The following is a 20245-nucleotide window of genomic DNA, read 5'->3' as shown; positions in this document are numbered from 1 at the left end:
TTCGTCTTTTATGGCATCCGTATTTGCGTTCACGTTCTCATTGTTGGTCCAGATCTAATCCGGATGCATTCGTTCCGGACGCTAAGACCTTTTTAGCCTTACAGTTAAAGAATTACAGCGTAATTCACAGTGATTTTCCTTGGCTAAACCTCTAAAAGCCCAATCTCCAATTCTCATAGGATAGGCTATTGCTGATTAACTTTAAAATTGAAAAGGGTGTCAATCTATCTCAATCGCCTTATCTTCGAGGATAAATATTTGCTAAGTTTTGTCCATACACCAGAAATTTGACGCCTATCCAACCAAGTATGGTCAATAATGATCTTAATGATGACTATGAAGAGGTTATTAATTCTTATTATTAAGATTGAAAGGGTGTTAATCTATCTCAATCGCCCTATCTTCGAGGATAAATGTTTGCTAAGTTTTAACCATGCACCTAAAATTTGACGCCTATCCAATCAAGTATAGTCAACAATGATCTTAATGATAACCATGAAGAGGTTATTGATTCTTTAAAATTATAAAAAACTACAAATGGAACATCACTCTGGAAAATTAATTTAACAGAATCAATCTGTTTATTACACCCGTAATGACCAATAGCATTTTCTTTAAACGAGGACATCAATATATCATGCCTATAAAGTAACACTTTGCAACATCACAGACTTGCACAGTAAATAGATTATATCGCATTTGAAGGGATGTAAAAAGAATCACCGGAGATACCGAAAAAGGGCGAGAAATGTGACATTCAGTATATTCTTTCAACGCTACACCTAGAACAGGCTAAAAAGTTAATAAAATAATATAAAATGATGCTCAAGCGGATATGGTAAAAACAAATTAACTATACAACGTAATATATTCAAATTAATTTCATTAATTTTGACTATTGTTATTAAATAAAGTAATGGACATTGTTTCTTCATTTCTCAATAGATATTAAAATTATTGTTTTAGTAGACAATTCTATTGAACTTACGTATTCTCTAGGGGTGTAGGATTCATCAACTGGTTAATTTATTCTACTAAGAAGTTCATGAATCGATAATCTAATTACTGATTGGGCGATTCATTGCTTGAATGTTGTTTTTACGATTTGCCCAATTGTTTATTCCTTTTATTTAGCGCTGTTGAAATTCATAGCCATATAGATCAGACTCTGATTAATTAAGAAGCACGATATGAATGATCTCTTCCGTTCCATCACTTAATTAAACAACTAGCTAGTGTACGGCCTGTCGAAGAAATTGGTGTGACTCTTATCCCACGTTATAATTCATCCATTCGTATTATCGACTAACAGAAGGATAAGAACGCATTGGTAACCATCATGGCTTTAGTTGTGGTGGTTAAAAAATGCGTTAATTTGCCAAATGTTGAAGTATTTGGTGGAAAAAGTGATCCTATCACTACTGTAATATTTAGAGGTAAGCACCACTCATGATGAATAAATTACAATCTTCCGCCTTCTTGCATGTGTACCGTAGTAATAGATTAAAATAACTTTAAGCTATGAAAATAACCTACCATTTGCAATAGGTTATCTATCCGTTTAACGTAGTTGTTGTATACGGTAATTCAAATTTAAGATAAAAGAAAACAGAGAAATGCATCCAGATATCTCTTGTATGTTAGTAATTATTCCGTTCGTAAATGTAGAGCTATCATCGTGCTCCTAAATCGTTTGCCATTTCCTTAAATTGAGTTAATGTGGCATTGCTATCAAGGCAGAATAAGGGTGTATTCTTTTAATCAACCCTTACCTTACGATCTTTCTTTATGAATAGATTTTTTTTTCCTTTAAATTTATCCCTAACTTTATATACAAAAATAAAAAATAATCATTTTTTCTGATTTAGCATAAATATGTGATACCCTATCCGCAACCATGATTCATTACGGTCCACTGTATATAAGTCTTTATTATTCTTTAATCTGATTTACGTTAAGTAAGGAAGGTAACTAGTGGATTTAAAGTAGAAGATCAGAATAATCCCTATTCTTTCACGATTAACTTAGACTAATTGTTAAGGCCCAGTGCATGGCACTGACAGATAGCTATCACATCGAGAAAACTGCACTCATTAATTGTTGTTTCTAACGCTTTTGGCATCCAATGCGTGCAGTTATAGCTGCTCACGAAAATTTTAACGTTTCTAATTAGGAGATTAAATTTTTGATGCCTTAAATATTAATTATACGGCTAGTAATCTGTATATTAATTAAATTGACTAATGTTAAGTAAAATTTGATAACCGCAAAAAGATGGAGACAGCCTAATTGTAAATTCGGCAAATGAATTATACTACCACCTGTAAATTGATTAGGAAGTAAGATCATGGATTAGGAACTTGTAACATACGCCATTGCTAAACCAGATTCAATACTTTAGCAAAGTAAACAATAAAATAAGTGACGGATTGAATATCTTGCGGAGATTTTTTAGGATCCAGTTGAGTTTTTATTAAAATAACGGTTAATTGAATCAAGTAAGTAATAAAAATCAGACCCGACATCCGCATTTATTATTTTACGGATCGTAAATAATATAATTAATTCATGTTTACTGCTCCTGCTTTTAATTCGTTACGATACTTTTCTAGGTCCTTTCATTTTTTTTTACACGAGTATTAAATTAAATTAAATTAATACGTTGGAAATGTAAGGAAATGAATAGATTTGTTACTTCGAGTAACATCGCTAAACTTCGCTAAAGTTTGATACGTAACGCTTTTATATTGTTAAATATATTCAGAATAATAATTAGTTCTATTACCTTTAGCCTCATCTTTTAGGCTTCGTGAAAGCTTGAAATGCCTTTATAGGCTATTTATGACCCAAACAATAATCAGTTCTGTCACCTCTAGTATTATCATTTAGTTTCGCTAAAGTTTGGCATGTCTTCCATTACATAATAACTCAATTTAATCAACTCTAGAATTATTTAGTTAGTTTTGCTATAGCTTGAAACGCCTACATAGCAAGAATAATAATCAGTTCAGAGATAGAGTTTAACTAATCTTATAGAGTAGAAGGAACACAAAATAGATTATCTGAAGCCATCATCAGAACTACCTGTTGGCTTAACTAGGTCTTTAAAGACAATTTTAATATCTAGAATGATCTACAATTATACTTTAAAATAAAAAAAAGCTTCGCTATAGGCCCCTGTTGGTACTACTTAACAGATTATACTTAGTCTTCGTGAGTATGCTACAAATATTGACTATTTAGGAGATATTATTAATCAGAAACAAGTACGTATCTTTCATCCCTGCTCAAAATGAAAATACGCGTGAATATTTAGAGTTCAAAATTGAAAATTTATTGTACTCCTATTTCTTAGCTTACTGATGACTATCATCCAAATATTGAAAAATTTTGTTTAGGAAGTATTAATATTTCTCTTTTAGTTGAACAAAGTGCGATATCAAGATTGCATTTACCTTTCTTAATTTGTTAGACAAATTTGGTAGACTATTTGCCTAATCGACGATTGAAGAAATTAATCTGACCTACGTATATTCCATACACTTAGACATCATGAGGACAAAGTCATCAACCAAAACTTCAGTATTTTAGAACACCATATTTATGTTCATAAGTTGATGTTGTGTATATTTTAAAGAATATTAAGTCCACGATGAGTCTGTTAAATTCTTGTTTAGATAATGTAGTGGATTGTCTAGTCAATGTTGAATATAATTCAGGGAATATTAAGTCCACAATGAATATGCTTAATTTGGAAATAATGAGAAATGAACTATTATAATCAATCTAACTCCAGTATCTAGATCGTATTCAGATTTTTAGCGTGCTAGATTCTAGTCTTTTAAATTTTGACGATAAAGCATAAAGGATCGTCAATATTTCAGCGTTTAGATCGAATTCAAATTTGCATTTGTTCGTTAATATCATTGCTCTGTTAAGAATTAATTCATAGTTTAGAACACTAATTCAGGATATTATCATAGCGTACTATGCCAAATATATAGCACCAAAGTAGATTAATCACAGTACAATCTTCTATAGAAAGGAAGATGATTTCGCTGTTGAAATATTTCATGACTACTAAATTTGAGTCCCTATTAACGTCGGGTTATTATTTCAAAATAGTGAACAAAAATGCTGAAAATATCTGCGATTTGATAATTACAGTATAAATAACTACGAGTTGTGGCGAGAAATTTTAATGATGCATAACATGTTTCTTATGTACTAAAATGTTGGTTTCCTATGGATTGGATGTAGGTGAAAAGCAAAAAACCAAAGTCATCAAAAATGATTTAAACCCTGAATGGAATGAGGTTAGTCAAACTAAAGACATCAATTTCAATAATCTAAATAAATTGACTCTATTTCTATTCATTACCGTAGTTATTTACGAAATGGGTTAAGCTATTTGATATTACTGTCTATAAATAACTATTGCATCTGCAGAAGCTGCAGACAATTTTACTATTGCATTGATAAGGCTACACCTGTAAGGCTTGATGTCAATAAACTTACTAATGGCAGTATGTATCTATGTCACCGACACTGCGATTTCTACTAGTTTTGTATGACTTTATTGAACAGCTTTCCCTTAATATAGCACAAATAAAATTCACAGTTATGTCAGCATAGCCTGTGTTCCTAGATGCAATGATAATAAACAAGGGTAGTTGTGACCTCCTACAGCGAAGATTATGATTAACAATAATTTACACTTTACTATCATAATATTCTATTTCTTCTATATTCGTAACAGACACTGAACTTCGATTTGGGTGGCAAACCTCTGACTAAAGCCGATTCCCTAAAGGTCCATGTTAAAGACTGGGAAAGACTCCAGCGCAACAGGTTACATATACATATATATATTCTAAATACTAGAAGTGCAGAAGGTCCTTGCTATCTTGAAGTTAAAATTTTCATCCATGTTAATCATTTTATATTCTATTACCTTAGAAATTGATTACGTTTCATTTTACACTAATACTTTGTAATAACTCATAATTTAATTACCTGAATATAAAGACTGTTAGGTCAAGTTTCGATACCCCTGTTCGAGTTAGTCAAAAGAAAATCTCGAGATGTTAATCTTGCTATGCAAGATCCGAAAGGCAATCCAATGGAGGTAAAGTGTATTCCTATGGCGCTTAATGTCATTATTACCAGCTTTTATTCTTCAGATAGATAGCTAATTACGTTAGATAAAGAATCTTTCATCATTATTCTTTCTAATAGTTTGCATATACCATTATTCTGCATTCGAATTTAAGTACTGCTTAATTCAGCTTTCATAAACTTAAATTTTACGTTATTTCCATTAATCTCTTAGTATATATTAGCATAACGCTATGCAGTTTGTATTAAAATTTCACAAAAAAAGACTTAAAAGCTCTAAGAATAGAAATTATTTTGTTGATTAGACAAAAAAATAGTTCCCCTAAATGAGGTTATAGATAAACTTTACAACTAACGTCAATTAATTTAGGCAACAATCAGCTTGTCTCTTGAATATAACGGACCACCTTCCAGCAAGAGCGAATCTGGCAAAGGTGGTAATTCAGAAGGCGATGCTGCCAATGACGCTGGCGGTGTTGGAGAAGAAGGAGATGAAGAACAAGAAATCAATGAAGAGGGAGACGGTGATGCAGAAGAAGACGAAGAAAACCAAGAAGGCGATGCTGCTCCTAGGGGTACTGGTGGAGTAGCGAGGTATTGCTTTTCTCTTAAACTAAATGCTGTAACATATTTCTGCATTAATCTGCACTTTACCGCTATAATAATGATGATCAGACAAATGCCTTATGAATTTTCTGGAAAGTTTGCGTTGAACTTTTTATTGTAATCCATGTATTTTATATAAAATTTCGATATATAGTGTTAACATTTTATCCATCTTTAGTTATTGAATACATATTTCATTCTATCTTTATAGTTATAACGAATATTAGATATAATGGAACTTTATATAGAATAGAATCGACAGTATATAAGATAGTCAAAAAATTATGATCAGCTATAACTTACATTAAATTGCCTATTTATGCTGTGGCCATTTATTGCAAAATATTAACCTAGATCCAGAAAACGGAGAAAGAATCGCCGCAAACTATCTAAGAAACCGCAAGATTTTCAAGTAATTGCTTACTTTTACATATAAAGTTATTCGTAAACTATTTCAAATGATAGAAATTAAAATGAAAGCTTATACGAATGATATTCTGTCGGTATTGATTGGTTATTGGTTGATAGAAAGATATATGTATTGTGCTGTAATTATATATATATCGTGGAATAGAAAATAGGACAGGCTGATTTATAATTGACATCACATTATAATTCTGCTTCCTCCCTGATCCTATCAATAGGTTCGCATCAAGGTTATCGAAGGACGTCGTCTTGTTGGATCTAATATTAAGCCAGTGGTTCGAGTCAATGTCGCCGATCAATCGCAACAAACTAAAGTTAAAAAAAGGACTAATAAACCTTATTTTGATGAGGTAATATTTAGCTAAACTTGCCTACAATAGATCGGTGTGCATCGATACTTTCAAATACAACACAATCTCGAACTAAAAATATGGCATTAATTGATACTAATAACCATTTTAACTAATTCCTATTTTACTTTAAGACATTCTTTTACAACTTTCATTTGTCACCTATGGAGTTATTTGATGAAATAATTGTTTTTCAAGTATGTTATAGTTATTAAGTGAAAAATTAATTTAATATCTATTTTTCGTACCAAATGAAACCAAGTTTATAATTGATTCTTCAATATAATTATAGGCATTTACAGCTCACAAATATCGATATAATAGCCTTCTTGGATCATTTAAGGTATTCTATTAACAAAAATTCTTGCTAACTACACAACTCTATAATACTTTTACTAATTTACGAAATTCTTGATAATTAGATCGATATTGGAACTGTATATGAAGAAGAAGGTGTTATTTCAATATAATATTATTACAATATTAAAGAATTTATCACGTAGTGAAACTGTCAGTGTAGCGAAAGTATTTTTATTTTTATTTTACGAATTATTTCGATCGTTTTTTAGAGCATGCTTTCATTAATAAATGGATATTATTGACTGATCCTGATGATGGTAGTGCTGGTGTTAAGGTGATTATTTTAAGGAAGGAATATTAAGAGTCACATTTCTTAACATAAATGATTTATCATCACACGCATCATTTCTGCAAGGTGTAATTTGTTTATGCATTTCTAAAATTTTTAAGGGCTACCTAAAAATTTGCGCTATGGTGTTAGCTGCTGGTGATGAAGCCCCAGTAAGAATTTTTAGCTGTGTTTCTATAAGTCCATTTCAATGAAGATCATATTATTACAGTCCTTTTTAATAAATTTAATACTAAATTTTACACTTATTATTTCAGAATATTCCTACAAACTTTCCAGATGAAGATGACATGGAAGCGTTAGTAACCATATTGATTAAATGATTAGAATTTGATTTAGATAAAGCAATTTATTTCCTTGAATTTAATTCTTATTTTATGAAATATTGTCACCCGATATATTGATTAAATGATTAGAATTTGAGTCGGATGAAGGAATTTGCTGCTTTATATTTAGTTCTATATTATGAAATGTTATTACTTTACATATTGATTAAATAATTAAAATTTGAGTAAGATAAAGTGATTTGGCTGCTTAAAATTATTTCTTATATTACGAAATATTATCACTTGATCAGGAATTTACTACAGCCCGCCGGTATACAACTTCGTTCTGCTACGTTTGCTTTAAAAGTTTACAGAGCTGAAGATCTACCAAGGAGTAGGGAAATGATTACTTCAAAATATTTCAATATCAAAGTCCTTAATGCTGAATAAATATATGTATTTTAACTATAAATAGTGGACGTAGGCTTCCTACAAGGCATTAAGAAAGTCTTTGGTAGTGATGTAAGCTTCTTCCATTATGTTATCTTTAATTATCTATAGCAATTTTTGATATCAATAATTTTCCCCAAATTTTCCTATTATATGTCACACGTTAACTATCTAGTATTATATATAATAATATGTCTTTAAACTATGACTATTTTCTTTCTGTGTTGATTATAGGATCAAAAGGAATTAGTTGATCCGTATTTTAAGTTTTCTTATGCTGGACGAAAAGTAAGCTAATTATTACAAAAAGCTATTCGTTGATTTATAAGTTAGATCAACAAAATATCAAATTGACTTGAACCACTTTATCAGGCAAAGACTCGGGTAGAATATAGTTGTGATAACCCAGAATGGAATCAAGAGTTAAGGCTAAAGATTAGGGTAATGCGCTCATATTATTAAGTTTAATACTATACAATTAATATTAAATCTTGATATTTATTGCATCATAGCCTTGATTAACCGAATGTATTGACAGCAAAGTACATTGACTATAGCTCATAAGCTAAGAGGAATTGATCATATTTATGCATATAATAGTAATTAATTAATCAATCAATTATAATTGAAAGCAAACGTGTCTATTTTATGATTTAATGGTGCTCAGTTGCTTAATAAGTTATCTTGCTCTTTATAATCGTTGTTTTTGTAAATAGTTGCCTTCCATGTGCGAAAGACTAAAGCTTTCAATGATAGATTGGTAAGAATTTTAGCGTGTTCTATATTAAAAATATTTGTTCTAAACTAACATTCATTATGTATCGAGAATCAAGGGTAAATAAAAACGCTTGTTCGTTTCATACATTATCAATAAGTTATTTTCCCAATAATTCCGATGTACTGGATAGCGCAAGTGTTAACAGTTTCATCGCAGGAAAACTATTCTATAGCTAAAGTTAAAAATATAGATCCCTTTATATGTATTGCGTGGCTTAGAGCTAACAATTTCAATTAAGTAATTAAATATTATGAAGTCAAGACCGTATTGTCAATTTCTTTCTTTAACTGTGTCTTTAATTGTAATTTCATAGGGATAACGCAGGGCGGAATGACTCTATTGGTACCTACTTCATGAATATTTCCAGTATATCATCTAACAATGAGGAAGGTAATTTTAAAGGGAAAGATTTTCTTAAGTCATTGTAATTTACGTAACTCGTCAAGTCGTAGTGTCACAATTACTGGACATGACTAGAAGTGCCGATTAATCTCTAGCTAAGCTATGCACTTTAACTGGTAGGGTTTCCTCCCACATTCGGTCCATGTTATATTAACTTTTACGGCTCACCCAGAGAATTCACCAGTATTGATGAGCATGAAGATCTTAATGATGGAAAGGTATGTCAGTCAGTATAGTATATAAAATAATACAAGATGATTCCGTTATTCAATTTAATCATTTAAAATTGACTATTCGTCCCGATGAATTCATATAAATTTTTTAAGTTAAATTTAAGATTTATATTTATTATTATATACGTAAATCTATGTTTCCATGTCAAACACGGAAAACTGCTTTAAGCTTTCTTCTATTCTCCTGATTATAATCCATACACGATAAATCAGGGAGAAGGTTGCGCTTACAGAGGGCGGGCACTGATCGAGCTGTCTACTAATGTTGATGACGAAAATGATGCATCTGTTACCGAAGTAACTGAAGAAGATTGTGATAAAATCAAGGTACGATAAAGATATTACCTAGCAACCAAAACACAAAGCTTCAATTTAAGTAGAATGTTACTGATTTTACTATGGATAACTGGTATGACTTATTTACTCAACTTTAATATTTTCTAAATTGGTACATAAACATAGCTTTTCATGCGCACCAGAAAATTTGCTCTTCATGCGGCTTTCCACGAAGCAACCATGATTAAAGAAAAAGACTGTCCTATTGAATTTGAAGTCAGCATTGGTATGATTATAAATTGTTGGCATAAATTTCTATAAATGGGGTATACTATTCTAGCAAAAGTATATTTTTGAACAGTTTAATAAATAAAAAACTCTTACAATGCTTAGGTAATAATGGCAATAAGTTAGACGATCGAGTGCCAACATCATCATCAACAACACCTCCTACTAATGCAATTTTTGACGGCAATTATTACTATTACTTGCCCTGGAATAAAAGTAAGCCTTGTATCACGGTTCTATCTGACTGGGAGGACGTCTCTAAGAGAACTGATAACCTCAATATGTTGCTGAATATAACTAACCGACTGGTAAATTATAAATATTAGTTTCCGTAGTTAATTTCAGTATCTGGTAGTAATTAAGTTAAAATGTAATATTGCATTCCATTTTTATAGCTATTCTTCACGAAAGTGCAATATATCAGTTGATTACAGAAATGAAGGAGCATTAACCGTTTTTTTATGCCCTAAATTAGGAGGAAAATCTGGTTCATATACGTTCAAGCATAAAAAGGCAGATGACAGAAGAAGAAATTATATCCGAAATTACTTCTACGATCAGCACCTTAAAAATAGATCTAAGGTATTTTGCTGGAATCAGGATGCAAAATGCACATGTAGTAAATACTACTAAAATTCATCTTATTTAATCCATTAACTCAAAGATCTTTATAGAGAGGCATACATGCAATTTAGTTAAGTGAAATTTGATTTCTTTTACCTCAGTAAATCTTTGCAACCGATGAATGGCAAGTCATCTAGCACAATATTGGACCGCAAATTGCACGAAATTCGCTTAGCCGAAATGGTATTAATTTCATTGTTTATTGCAAATTAGAAATATATGTAAGTAGGGTAACACATTTGGCTTTGAATAATTGCATTTAGGCATACCTAAAGAATGCCGTTCAAGAATTAGAACTATTAAATCCATTAACCGTTACTGATGCAGTAGAAGAGATTGAGAATTTCGTTCAGCGCCTGAAAGATATAGCATATGAGGTAATAGAGGATTTATGAAAGGGTTATTGTAAGCTTGCAAGCCTCTGTACAACCTAACTGATTACCTTATTAGAGAAAGTTCAGTGGAAATCTGGATATTACATGATTACTTAAATCGACTTTGATTTAGCTTCGCTTGACTTAATGAATGATTTTAATTTATAGCCCCAAATAAGTATCCCTGACGTAGTTATTTGGATGTTATATGGTGAAAAAAGAGTGGCATATTACAGAATTCCTGCACATGAGATTCTACACTCTTCTAATTTTGACCCCGATGCGACCGGGAAATATTGTGGTAAAATTCAAACCATAAACTTAAAGGTCAGTATTTAGAGCAACTATTAATAGCTGATAAATCTGTTATAGTATATCATCTAAAATCATGGAATACAATTACTACACAACTTACGAAATATAAATGTACAGACTGTGATAGAGGGTTCGAAGAGTCAGCGGCTACAGACTTAATAGTTATTCACAGAAATCGTACGACGGGTTTTAATAAAAGTGAAATGCTTTATTGTAGATAGTAATAGAGGCACAATACGGTAGTTGCGGTAGATCAGCATGTAAGCTGTCATGAAGTAACGTAATAAGAAAGTACTACTGCTGTCGCTAGAGCAACTCATGATTTCTGAGGTCGAAATCGACGGTTTTTATAGCTTTTGAGATAGAACATATGCAGAGAACAAGATTGTAGAATGAGATACAACATATGCCATAACAGACTATGTAATAGCAAATGATAGTAGAAAATAGCGAAGACTGTGAGTGCTGTAAGTAACTAATTACAACGAGCCATATTTGAATATGTTGCAAACAGATTGTAAAGATATGCATATTTAAGAGCAGTAAAAAATATCAATATTATGAGTAGATTATAGTTGAAGTACAATCTATATATATATATATGTAACATATACACTACACAGACATCAAGTTATCTGAAAGTTTTCACATATTATAGTAGCCTTTATTCCAAAACTTATATCTTGGTAAAAATACTGTACTTAAAAATAATATAACCTACATTTTTAGTATCCGGGCAAAAAAGCTGATAAAAAATGGAATATTCCATGCCAATTACGCGTTCAACTTTGGCTAGGCTTTGCCAAGGAAAATGCAAAGTGGACAGATATGTTAAGTAACCAAGGTGATCCATCTATCTTTGCTGAAACGGTAATTAATGCTTACATATATACAATTAATGAGCATTTATACTAAGAATTGCTTGGCCCCGTATTCAATGTCTTCCGATAAATAACTAACAGGCAATTTTTCTGTGTTAACAGTATGAAAATCAGCACAATATAGCTGTATGGACAACGAAAGGCTTATCACGCCCTAAATATTCTGATGATAAAGGAGAAGTAAATATAACTTCTTGAATTAAAGCCTCCATATTAAAATTTATCAAGCCAGTCTAAAATCATATATTACTTAATTTCTAAATCAGTTGTACCTAGAGAAAGAGAATTTTATCGAACCAGAGGGATGGGTATTCGAAACAGATTGGTTTATGAGTCCTGAAACTAGGTACTTTAGCTCTGAACTACTGATTACTAAAACCTTTTAGATCTTATTTTATACTCTTAAAATATCGTCAACATCATTAAACACGGAATGCATGTTGTTTCTATTTCTGCTTGTAAAATAGCAATCAGTATGAAAAGGACACAGGACGAAAATTCTATTTAGAAGATATGTTTGAAAACGAATGTCGAACGATACCGGGTGGTAAATGGTACGCACCTAAGGAGCCTTGGACCAATGAAGTAAATACATGCTCATAAACCTTTAATTCTGGTAATAAGTATCATAAATCGTCTATCTAATTTCTTAAATATTACCTGTCTAGGCAAAACAAAAAGTCCCTGGTAAGGAAGAGGTTGTACTCCCCAAAGGATGGGTTTGGGAAAGTGATTGGCAAATTGATTACGATCGTGCAGTTGACGAAGATGGCTGGGAATATACGTTAGGTAGTGGTTATGTACCAGTAGAAAAGAATTATCACTTAGAACGCAGGAGACGATGGGTCAGAAAAAGACGATTGAAGGATGCTTCCGCAGCCAAGAAGAAGGTAAATGAAGTCATAACATTTTAATTGCTCTTAAGATAGAATAAAAATTGCAGTCCAATGAATTTAATATCCGCCTAAACATTATCGACAACCTGGCTAAATCATTCTAGAAGCCTAAGTCTACTTCTAGCGAAGGATGGCAGTATGCTACCAGTTTCTCCAGTAAATTCCATCCTAAAAGTAGCATGACCGATTTTGTCAGAAGGCGCAGGTGGATTAGAAAGCTTAAAGCAGTAAAACCAAAAGGGCCACCAGTATTTGTTTTTTCGGTAAGTCGATATGTTATCTTCTATAATTGGTATTGTTATAATTAAAATAGTTTTATACATATTATACTCGATATTAAGTTCATGTAACTCACTATCGCTTAGTCTTAGTAACATTGAAATCATTTAATTTATAGGATGAAAAACATAAAACAGAATACACTTTAGCGCCGAGAATGTCTCTTGATGTTAAAAGTAAGCGTACATATAAGTGATTCTCTAAGTATTAATTAAAATTTACTAATTAAAAGATATACTTACGTAAATAAATAACTTACCGGTTATTCATCAATATAATGTGGTAGAAAGGTAACCTCTGATACAGTAAAATTTATAGAAATTGCTAAGTAAACTAGAGTCCCTCAGTATTTTAATTGTTCGGTATTTATTATTCCATCATGGTCATTTGAATATCAAACCCTAGCAAACATATGGATATACGCATAGAAATATTTTAATCTCATTTCGAATAGCTAATTTTTAATTGATTCAAATTTTTAGAAAGTCACAAATTTCAGCTGCGTGCTTATATTTATCAAGCTCGAGATCTAATAGCTGCTGACAGAAGCGGTTTATCAGGTAAGATATTTTACGGTTTGAGCATGACATATTGATAAAGTAATAAATTCGCTCGATCGTCATGTTTTATTCTTCGCGGTAGATCCTTACGCTAGAGTAACCTTCGGCAACCTTAGTCAGGAAACACAAACGATAGAAAAGACCTTATGTCCGACTTGGGATCAAACCTTGATTTATGACGAAATAGAAATATTTGGCAGTCGCGATGACATCATAGCAAATCCTTATCAAATTACCATCGAAATCTTCGATTCAGATGATTTTGTAATGCTAGATTTCATTTTGATTTTTCTATTTTAAACGCGCATCATTAAGCTATATTTGAATTAGTATTTTATAGTTATTTTGTTTCCTAGTCGTGTTCAATTTAAATAAATTTTACTTACTGTACCAAAGAAACATGCAGAATAAGTATCTATACTTGGCAGTTATAGAAGATTATTTTACCTTTTTTATCAATTAATATGTCTTGTAATTGAAATAAATGCGTTTATAGAGCTTTCTTATTCTATAAGAGCTACATAAACCTTTACTTTATTCGTTATAATAGTTAATCCACAGTTCCTACTTTAACTCTGCAAAAAATGAACAAGCTAGGCATTATTATCTTGACTTTAGTCTGGATTAAATGGGTTATACTATTTCAGTGATTTTAGTGGTTAATTGATCTTTGGATATTAACTCATAATCTAACATAAATGATAAACTAATATCAATTGCTGAGTAAGATCCATCTAAATCATATTATTAGGGAAAGCCAGAATTTATCGGAAGGTGTAATGCAATTCCGATGATCAAGTGGAAATCCAATGAATCTCGAACTCCAAAATTGGCTTGGTATCAAATCATACAAAACAATTGCAATGCAGGGGAACTTTTAGCTGCATTTGAACTACTTTTGGTTAGTTTGTAATTTTTGATTACTTTCTAATTCATGCTAACTTACATGCTGTAATAATATCGATAAAAAGCAATAAGTCGCGTATGAAAGATATACTAAATACCCAAAAATCATATCCACAATTGCTGGACTTTCTTACTACTTCGTTGTCTAATATCAGTAATGGTCATTGTTTCATTTATTCAATCTAATCCATAGATTGACGGTGGAGATTTACCATTTGCTCCTCCAAAGAAGAAGGATAGTGAATTGTACATCGTTCCTAGCGGAATTCGACCTGTCCTTCGACGAACAGCTATCGAGGTTAAAGTCGTTCCTAAATTAATTAATACTTTAAACTTAAAATATGCTCTCAATAAAACAATTTTTTAATTTATACTTAGATTGTAAGTAAGTAATACAGTAATTATTCTGCAAAAGAGCTTTATGTTGTTTGGCATCTGTCAGAGTAAATACTAAGAGCTACTCATACCGTTCATACTCGTAGCGAATAATCAACTAAAAATCTCCGTTCTTGTACTTCTTCCATATATTAGGCGCTATGTTGGGGAGTTCGAAACTTGAAAAGATTTCGTTTATTACCCGTTAATTCCCCCAGTATTGAATTAGACGTTGGTGGTTATATTCAAAAAACACCAAAAATCAAGAGTGTTCGAAAAAACCCAAACTTTGATAATCCGATAATCTTTTTCGATGTGGTAAGAGATTAATTGATACGATACATTTCGCAGTATCTGCGGTAATATATTACTGTACCAATTAAATTAAAAAGCCTATTCAGACCCTGACAATCCAATAATGTATTATTAAGGTAATAAGTAATTACTTTGTTGGCTGATGTAATAGTATTAGTAGTAACGCATCATGACTTTAAACTGAATGCTGACCATACTTGACGTAGTATTGACATTTCTTCTCACTAATTGCAGATAATATTGTTCTGTAAAAATAATAGATTCTGATTACTTACGTATATTAATACACTTGACAGATGTTACCCAAAGAAGAAATCTATAGACCACCTTTAAATATCAAGGTTATCGATCATAGAGCATTCGGCAATAAACCTCTAGTAGGCGTTCATGTTATAAACGACATCAGTAAATACGACTACGATCCCACAGCAAGCCAAAATGCACTGCAAGCGGGTGAAATTGGCTCAACTAGTACGTATTCAATAGCGCTTTACGATCAACGTATATGAGTATGCTAACAAATATCTAATACAAAACTTTAGATTGACTGAGCCAGTTTGTAATTCATTTTATAATATAAAAGTTAGCACATGTTTATTTAAAATAAATTCTTTGTATTGCGAAGGTAATGGTGGAATAAATAATACTGGTCATGATATGATCGCAATAGAAATACAAGATGAAAAGAAAGATGAAGACAAGGTGTATAAATTTTTAAATTGATGAGCTTAAAAAAACGTAAAAATTCATCTTTATTTTTTATTGTATATCCTTTTATATCCGATTGGATTTACAGAATAAACAGGATGAGGAAGAAATTGATTGGTGGTCAAAGTACTATGCTTCAACTGGGGATCCTAAAGATTTACAGAGAGCGACGGACTACATAAGTAAAGGATACGATAAGCTGAAGGTAATACCATCACGTTCTATTTACGTATAGTCTATATGTTTAAACTTATCTGATTAACCATTCGTTACATTGCCTATTCAGCTATCTAGACAACATATTTAGCTATCTAGATTGGTTTCTAAGCTAGAAATTTTCATTATTTTTGATGTAGATATTTAAAACTGAATTAGAAGAAGTTGAAATTTACAACAACTTCGAAGACTTTGTTCAACTATTTCCGATCTATCGTGGTAAAGCCAAGAAAAAAGGAGAGGATGATGAAGGTGAACTAGTTGGAGAATTTAAGGGTACTTTTAGAGTTTACCCTTTGCCATCAGATCCAAGCGAGCCCTTGCCATCAAAAGTGTTTGATCCTGAGCGATTGCCCAAAACTAAAGGATTGCAGTGTATCGTCCGTGTCTATGTTATTAAAGCTATTGATTTAGCTCCTAAAGATCAAAATGGTGCTTCAGATCCATATTGTGTCATAAAAATTGGAAAAGAAAAGATTAACGATAGGGATAATTATATACCAAATACCATCAATCCAGTATTTGGTCGGTAAGTAATAGTCTAAATGAACTATCGCACTAGATGATACCAGTGCGTATAATATTGTACACAATTCATAATTAAACATACAATTAAACCTCGACGATATGGCCAACGTCTGATATTTACTTTTCTCAAATAAATAAATTAATTTTTAATTAAATTACCTCATTTTTTAGGATGTTCGAATTGACTTGCACTTTACCCCAACAGAAAGATCTAAAAATTTCAATTATGGATTGGGATATGATTAGTAAAGATGATCTCATTGGCGAAACATCTATTGATTTAGAAAATCGTTATCTTACTAAGCATAACGCTTTATGCGGCTTACCGGAAACTTATTGCACGTTAGTTAACATAAGATTTATATTACCAATTCGTTTTTGTTAATGTTTTAGGAATTTTGCTTATTTAATAAATAATAATTTCTACGTCTTTTTAGTTCCGGTGTCAATCAATGGCGAGATGCCCGATTGCCAAAGGATATTCTGATTAAATGGTGTGAAGATCACGGACTTCCATCTCCTCGGTTTACCAGCAATGCTCAAGTAATACTTAACGGAGAAATATACAATTTGGCTGATTTCGGTAGGGCTAATTTTATTTACAGAAGTTAATATTGAACTGATTCTTGGTAATTCTATTTCCTACTGAGAAAGTCTCTAAATTCTTAACGAATATAATTGTAATAATATGGCTGCTATTAATTATCTAGAAACGGATATGAAAAAACATAAACATCTTGGTGAACCTGAGCAACGATTAGCATTGCATGTTTTACGAAAGCAAGCAGAAATTGTTCCTGAACATGTTGAGACAAGATCCTTATTTAATCCTCTTACGCCAGGGGTTGAGCAGGTTAACTTTCAATTTAAAACTACTCGTACATTTTTCTTTATTGAGCCATAGTTGAACTTTATCAAATTGCAGTATCTAGTAAATTCTAAAGCCATTGAAAGGAAATTTAATTCGTTTCTCTGTTAATGTTCAGGGCAAACTACAAATGTGGGTAGACATATTCCCGAAATGTGACGGACCTCCTGGTCCACCGTTCGATATTACACCTCGCAAGCCGAAAGAGTAAGATTCCATATGAGCGCGAATTAACTTTATTTTTGTTGCCTAAGCATACAAAGCTGAGTGTAGAGAGAAACTACGAGTGCTCGACTTAATACCATCAGGGGGTTATGCAGGCTATCATTGGCTTTTTACCTATCTCATTAATTATTGCTCTCTTGTATTTTAGCTATGAATTACGAGTTATTATATACAATACCTCTGATGTTATCCTAGACGAAACGTCATTACTAGGAGAGAAAATGAGTGATATTTACGTTAAAGGGTATGTATAAGATCTGCGTAAGAACTACATAATCATTTAACAAGACTAACGAAAAGTTTATTTGTAGTACTTAAATTTTAATTTTAGCAATTTTTATCTTTTAATATAATATTCTTGTAGCTGGATCCGAGGAGTGGATGAAAAACTTAAAACAGACGTTCATTACAGGTAGATCTTTTATTACAAAGGATTTCTTCACTCTAACTATAATAAACTTTCATCTAGTGCATGAAAGCATTAATTCAGCATGTAAATATGGCTCTTGTTTTGTTTATAGATTTATATGCAACTTATAATGCTAGTAGTTTAGTATTTACTCACCTGGTTGCAAAAATTACTCAATCAAAGTGCTGTACTAATTTTGTTCCTTGACTTTTCCTAGATCGCTAAATGGGGAAGGAAATTTCAACTGGCGGTTCATTTTCCCGTTCCAATACTTGCCGGGAGAAAAATCTATTGTCATTAAGAAAAAGGTTACCTAAGCTATTTTAATTACTTTAAAAGCGAATGATCAGGATTGAGTCTAAGTATAAGGAATTATGTGATTCACTATCACCTCTATGCTATTTCCTACGGGTAGGAGCACTTTTGGAGTTTGGATGAAACTACAGAAATGGTACCACCGGAAGTTCAAGTACAAATTTGGGATAACGATCTCTTTTCGAAAGATGATTTTTTGGGTTTGTAGTTGTTAATACTGGTGATCATCGTAATTTCATATGCCCAGGTAATTATTCTTATATCATACCATCAGGAACGTTACAATTGAATTTAAACGCTTTGACAAAACCGGCAAAAACTGCAAAGAAATGTACTTTGGATCAACTTCCTGGACGCGGAGGCAAAGGCAAGGATTTAGTCTCCATCTTCGAAATGAAACAAATGCAAGGCTGGTGGCCTGTAGTTAAAAGTGAAGCAGAAAATCCAGAAATAACGGTTAGAATTAAATTATGCCTATGAAAACCTCGAAATGAGTATTTTAACAAATTTTACTAATTATTTTATGCTATCAGTAATCTTCCTGATTGTATTATTCAAACCGTATTCGTAATTCACATTATTGAGAAGATGTTTGTTGCAAGTGTAATAAGCGCATAAAATATGCCATTAGATTTATGAAGTGCCATAGATTAATAATTACTGCAATACTTAAGGTCGACTCTATTTTCCAAATAGGGTAAAGTGGAAATGTCAATTGAAATCTTAACTAGTGAAGAAGCTGCTGCAAAACCTGCTGGAGTTGGACGTAGTGATCCTAATGCAAATCCTCATCTTGATCCTCCCAAGTGAGTATAGGCTTTAATATTCTTGGAGCAGCAACTGCAAGCTCTAAGATCAATTTTTATCTCGGCAATAATGTACCTATCGTATTTCCACGGTTTCATAAGTGTAAATACTTGATATTTTTATTAAAATGAGTAAGAACTTCATTTAGAGTGGAAAACAAAATTAATATTAACCTTATGTTTATATTTGTTTACTATCAAAAACAGTCGACCGGCAACATCCTTTTTGTGGTTTACGAATCCCTTCAAATCTTGCAAGTTCATTTTATGGCCAAAAATTAAATACTATTGCATTGCACTGATAATCGTCATCATTCTCATATTCTCGGTAGCAGTGTTTCTGTACGCGTTCCCGGTAAGTTTACAAAATATTTTAAGCTGCAAGATGAATTACTCCAAAAAATATGTTAAACAATTACTTAAACTTGAAATCTCACTAATTGACATTTCAGGGTGCTTTGGCCAGACGTATTGTTGGTTCAAGGTAGACTAAAGTCAGTGTTTAATTGCATAGAAGCTACAAAGATATTATAGCATTTTCTTAGGTAAACTTACTAGCTTGTATTTGGAATTGTTCTAATAATCTGAATAGTTAAAAGTAGTTGATTCTAGCAAACCTTATGTAATTGTGGTCACACGTTGACTACAATACTGAAAAGTAAATGAAAACGGCCTCTAAGATTTATACGATTTTGGTATTTTCTATCAATCGCAGTAAATAATAACCGTGGATTATTTCGTAAAGGGTTTATAACAGTATGAAAGCAAATATTTGTAATTTGATTTATCGCCCTAAACAAATT

General features: G+C 31.8%; 1 protein-coding gene across 1 annotated transcript; it reads left to right on the top strand.

The window, feature by feature from the left end:
* Positions 1-4232: 4232 nt before the first annotated feature.
* TRIADDRAFT_58489 (uncharacterized protein) lies at positions 4233-20204 on the top strand (the record flags this gene model as incomplete). The annotated part of the gene is made up of 55 exons (XM_002114681.1): positions 4233-4316; positions 4760-4851; positions 5029-5128; positions 5489-5712; positions 6079-6136; positions 6369-6500; positions 6635-6697; positions 6793-6843; positions 6923-6953; positions 7070-7134; positions 7251-7301; positions 7407-7447; positions 7727-7809; positions 7891-7937; positions 8100-8153; positions 8238-8306; positions 8582-8625; positions 8957-9033; positions 9166-9263; positions 9492-9605; positions 9741-9840; positions 9948-10058; positions 10318-10424; positions 10730-10843; positions 11009-11167; positions 11885-12025; positions 12139-12216; positions 12303-12382; positions 12504-12621; positions 12705-12926; positions 13037-13195; positions 13330-13387; positions 13694-13771; positions 13854-14035; positions 14523-14672; positions 14871-14975; positions 15056-15058; positions 15209-15370; positions 15664-15838; positions 15993-16069; positions 16164-16280; positions 16432-16820; positions 16991-17161; positions 17257-17402; positions 17530-17672; positions 17806-17894; positions 18061-18156; positions 18277-18324; positions 18539-18629; positions 18661-18732; positions 18845-18883; positions 18964-19092; positions 19333-19442; positions 19895-19926; positions 20158-20204. The coding sequence occupies 55 exons, from the start codon at positions 4233-4235 to the stop codon at positions 20202-20204; spliced, it is 5676 nt and encodes a 1891-aa protein (XP_002114717.1).
* Between the last annotated feature and the right edge of the window lie 41 nt (positions 20205-20245).

Source organism: Trichoplax adhaerens, genomic scaffold (genome assembly GCF_000150275.1).
Source record: "Trichoplax adhaerens TRIADscaffold_8 genomic scaffold, whole genome shotgun sequence".
Classification (NCBI taxonomy): domain Eukaryota; kingdom Metazoa; phylum Placozoa; class Uniplacotomia; order Trichoplacea; family Trichoplacidae; genus Trichoplax; species Trichoplax adhaerens.
Note: the sequence above shows the minus strand (reverse complement) of the source record. Positions and strands in the feature narration are given on the sequence as shown.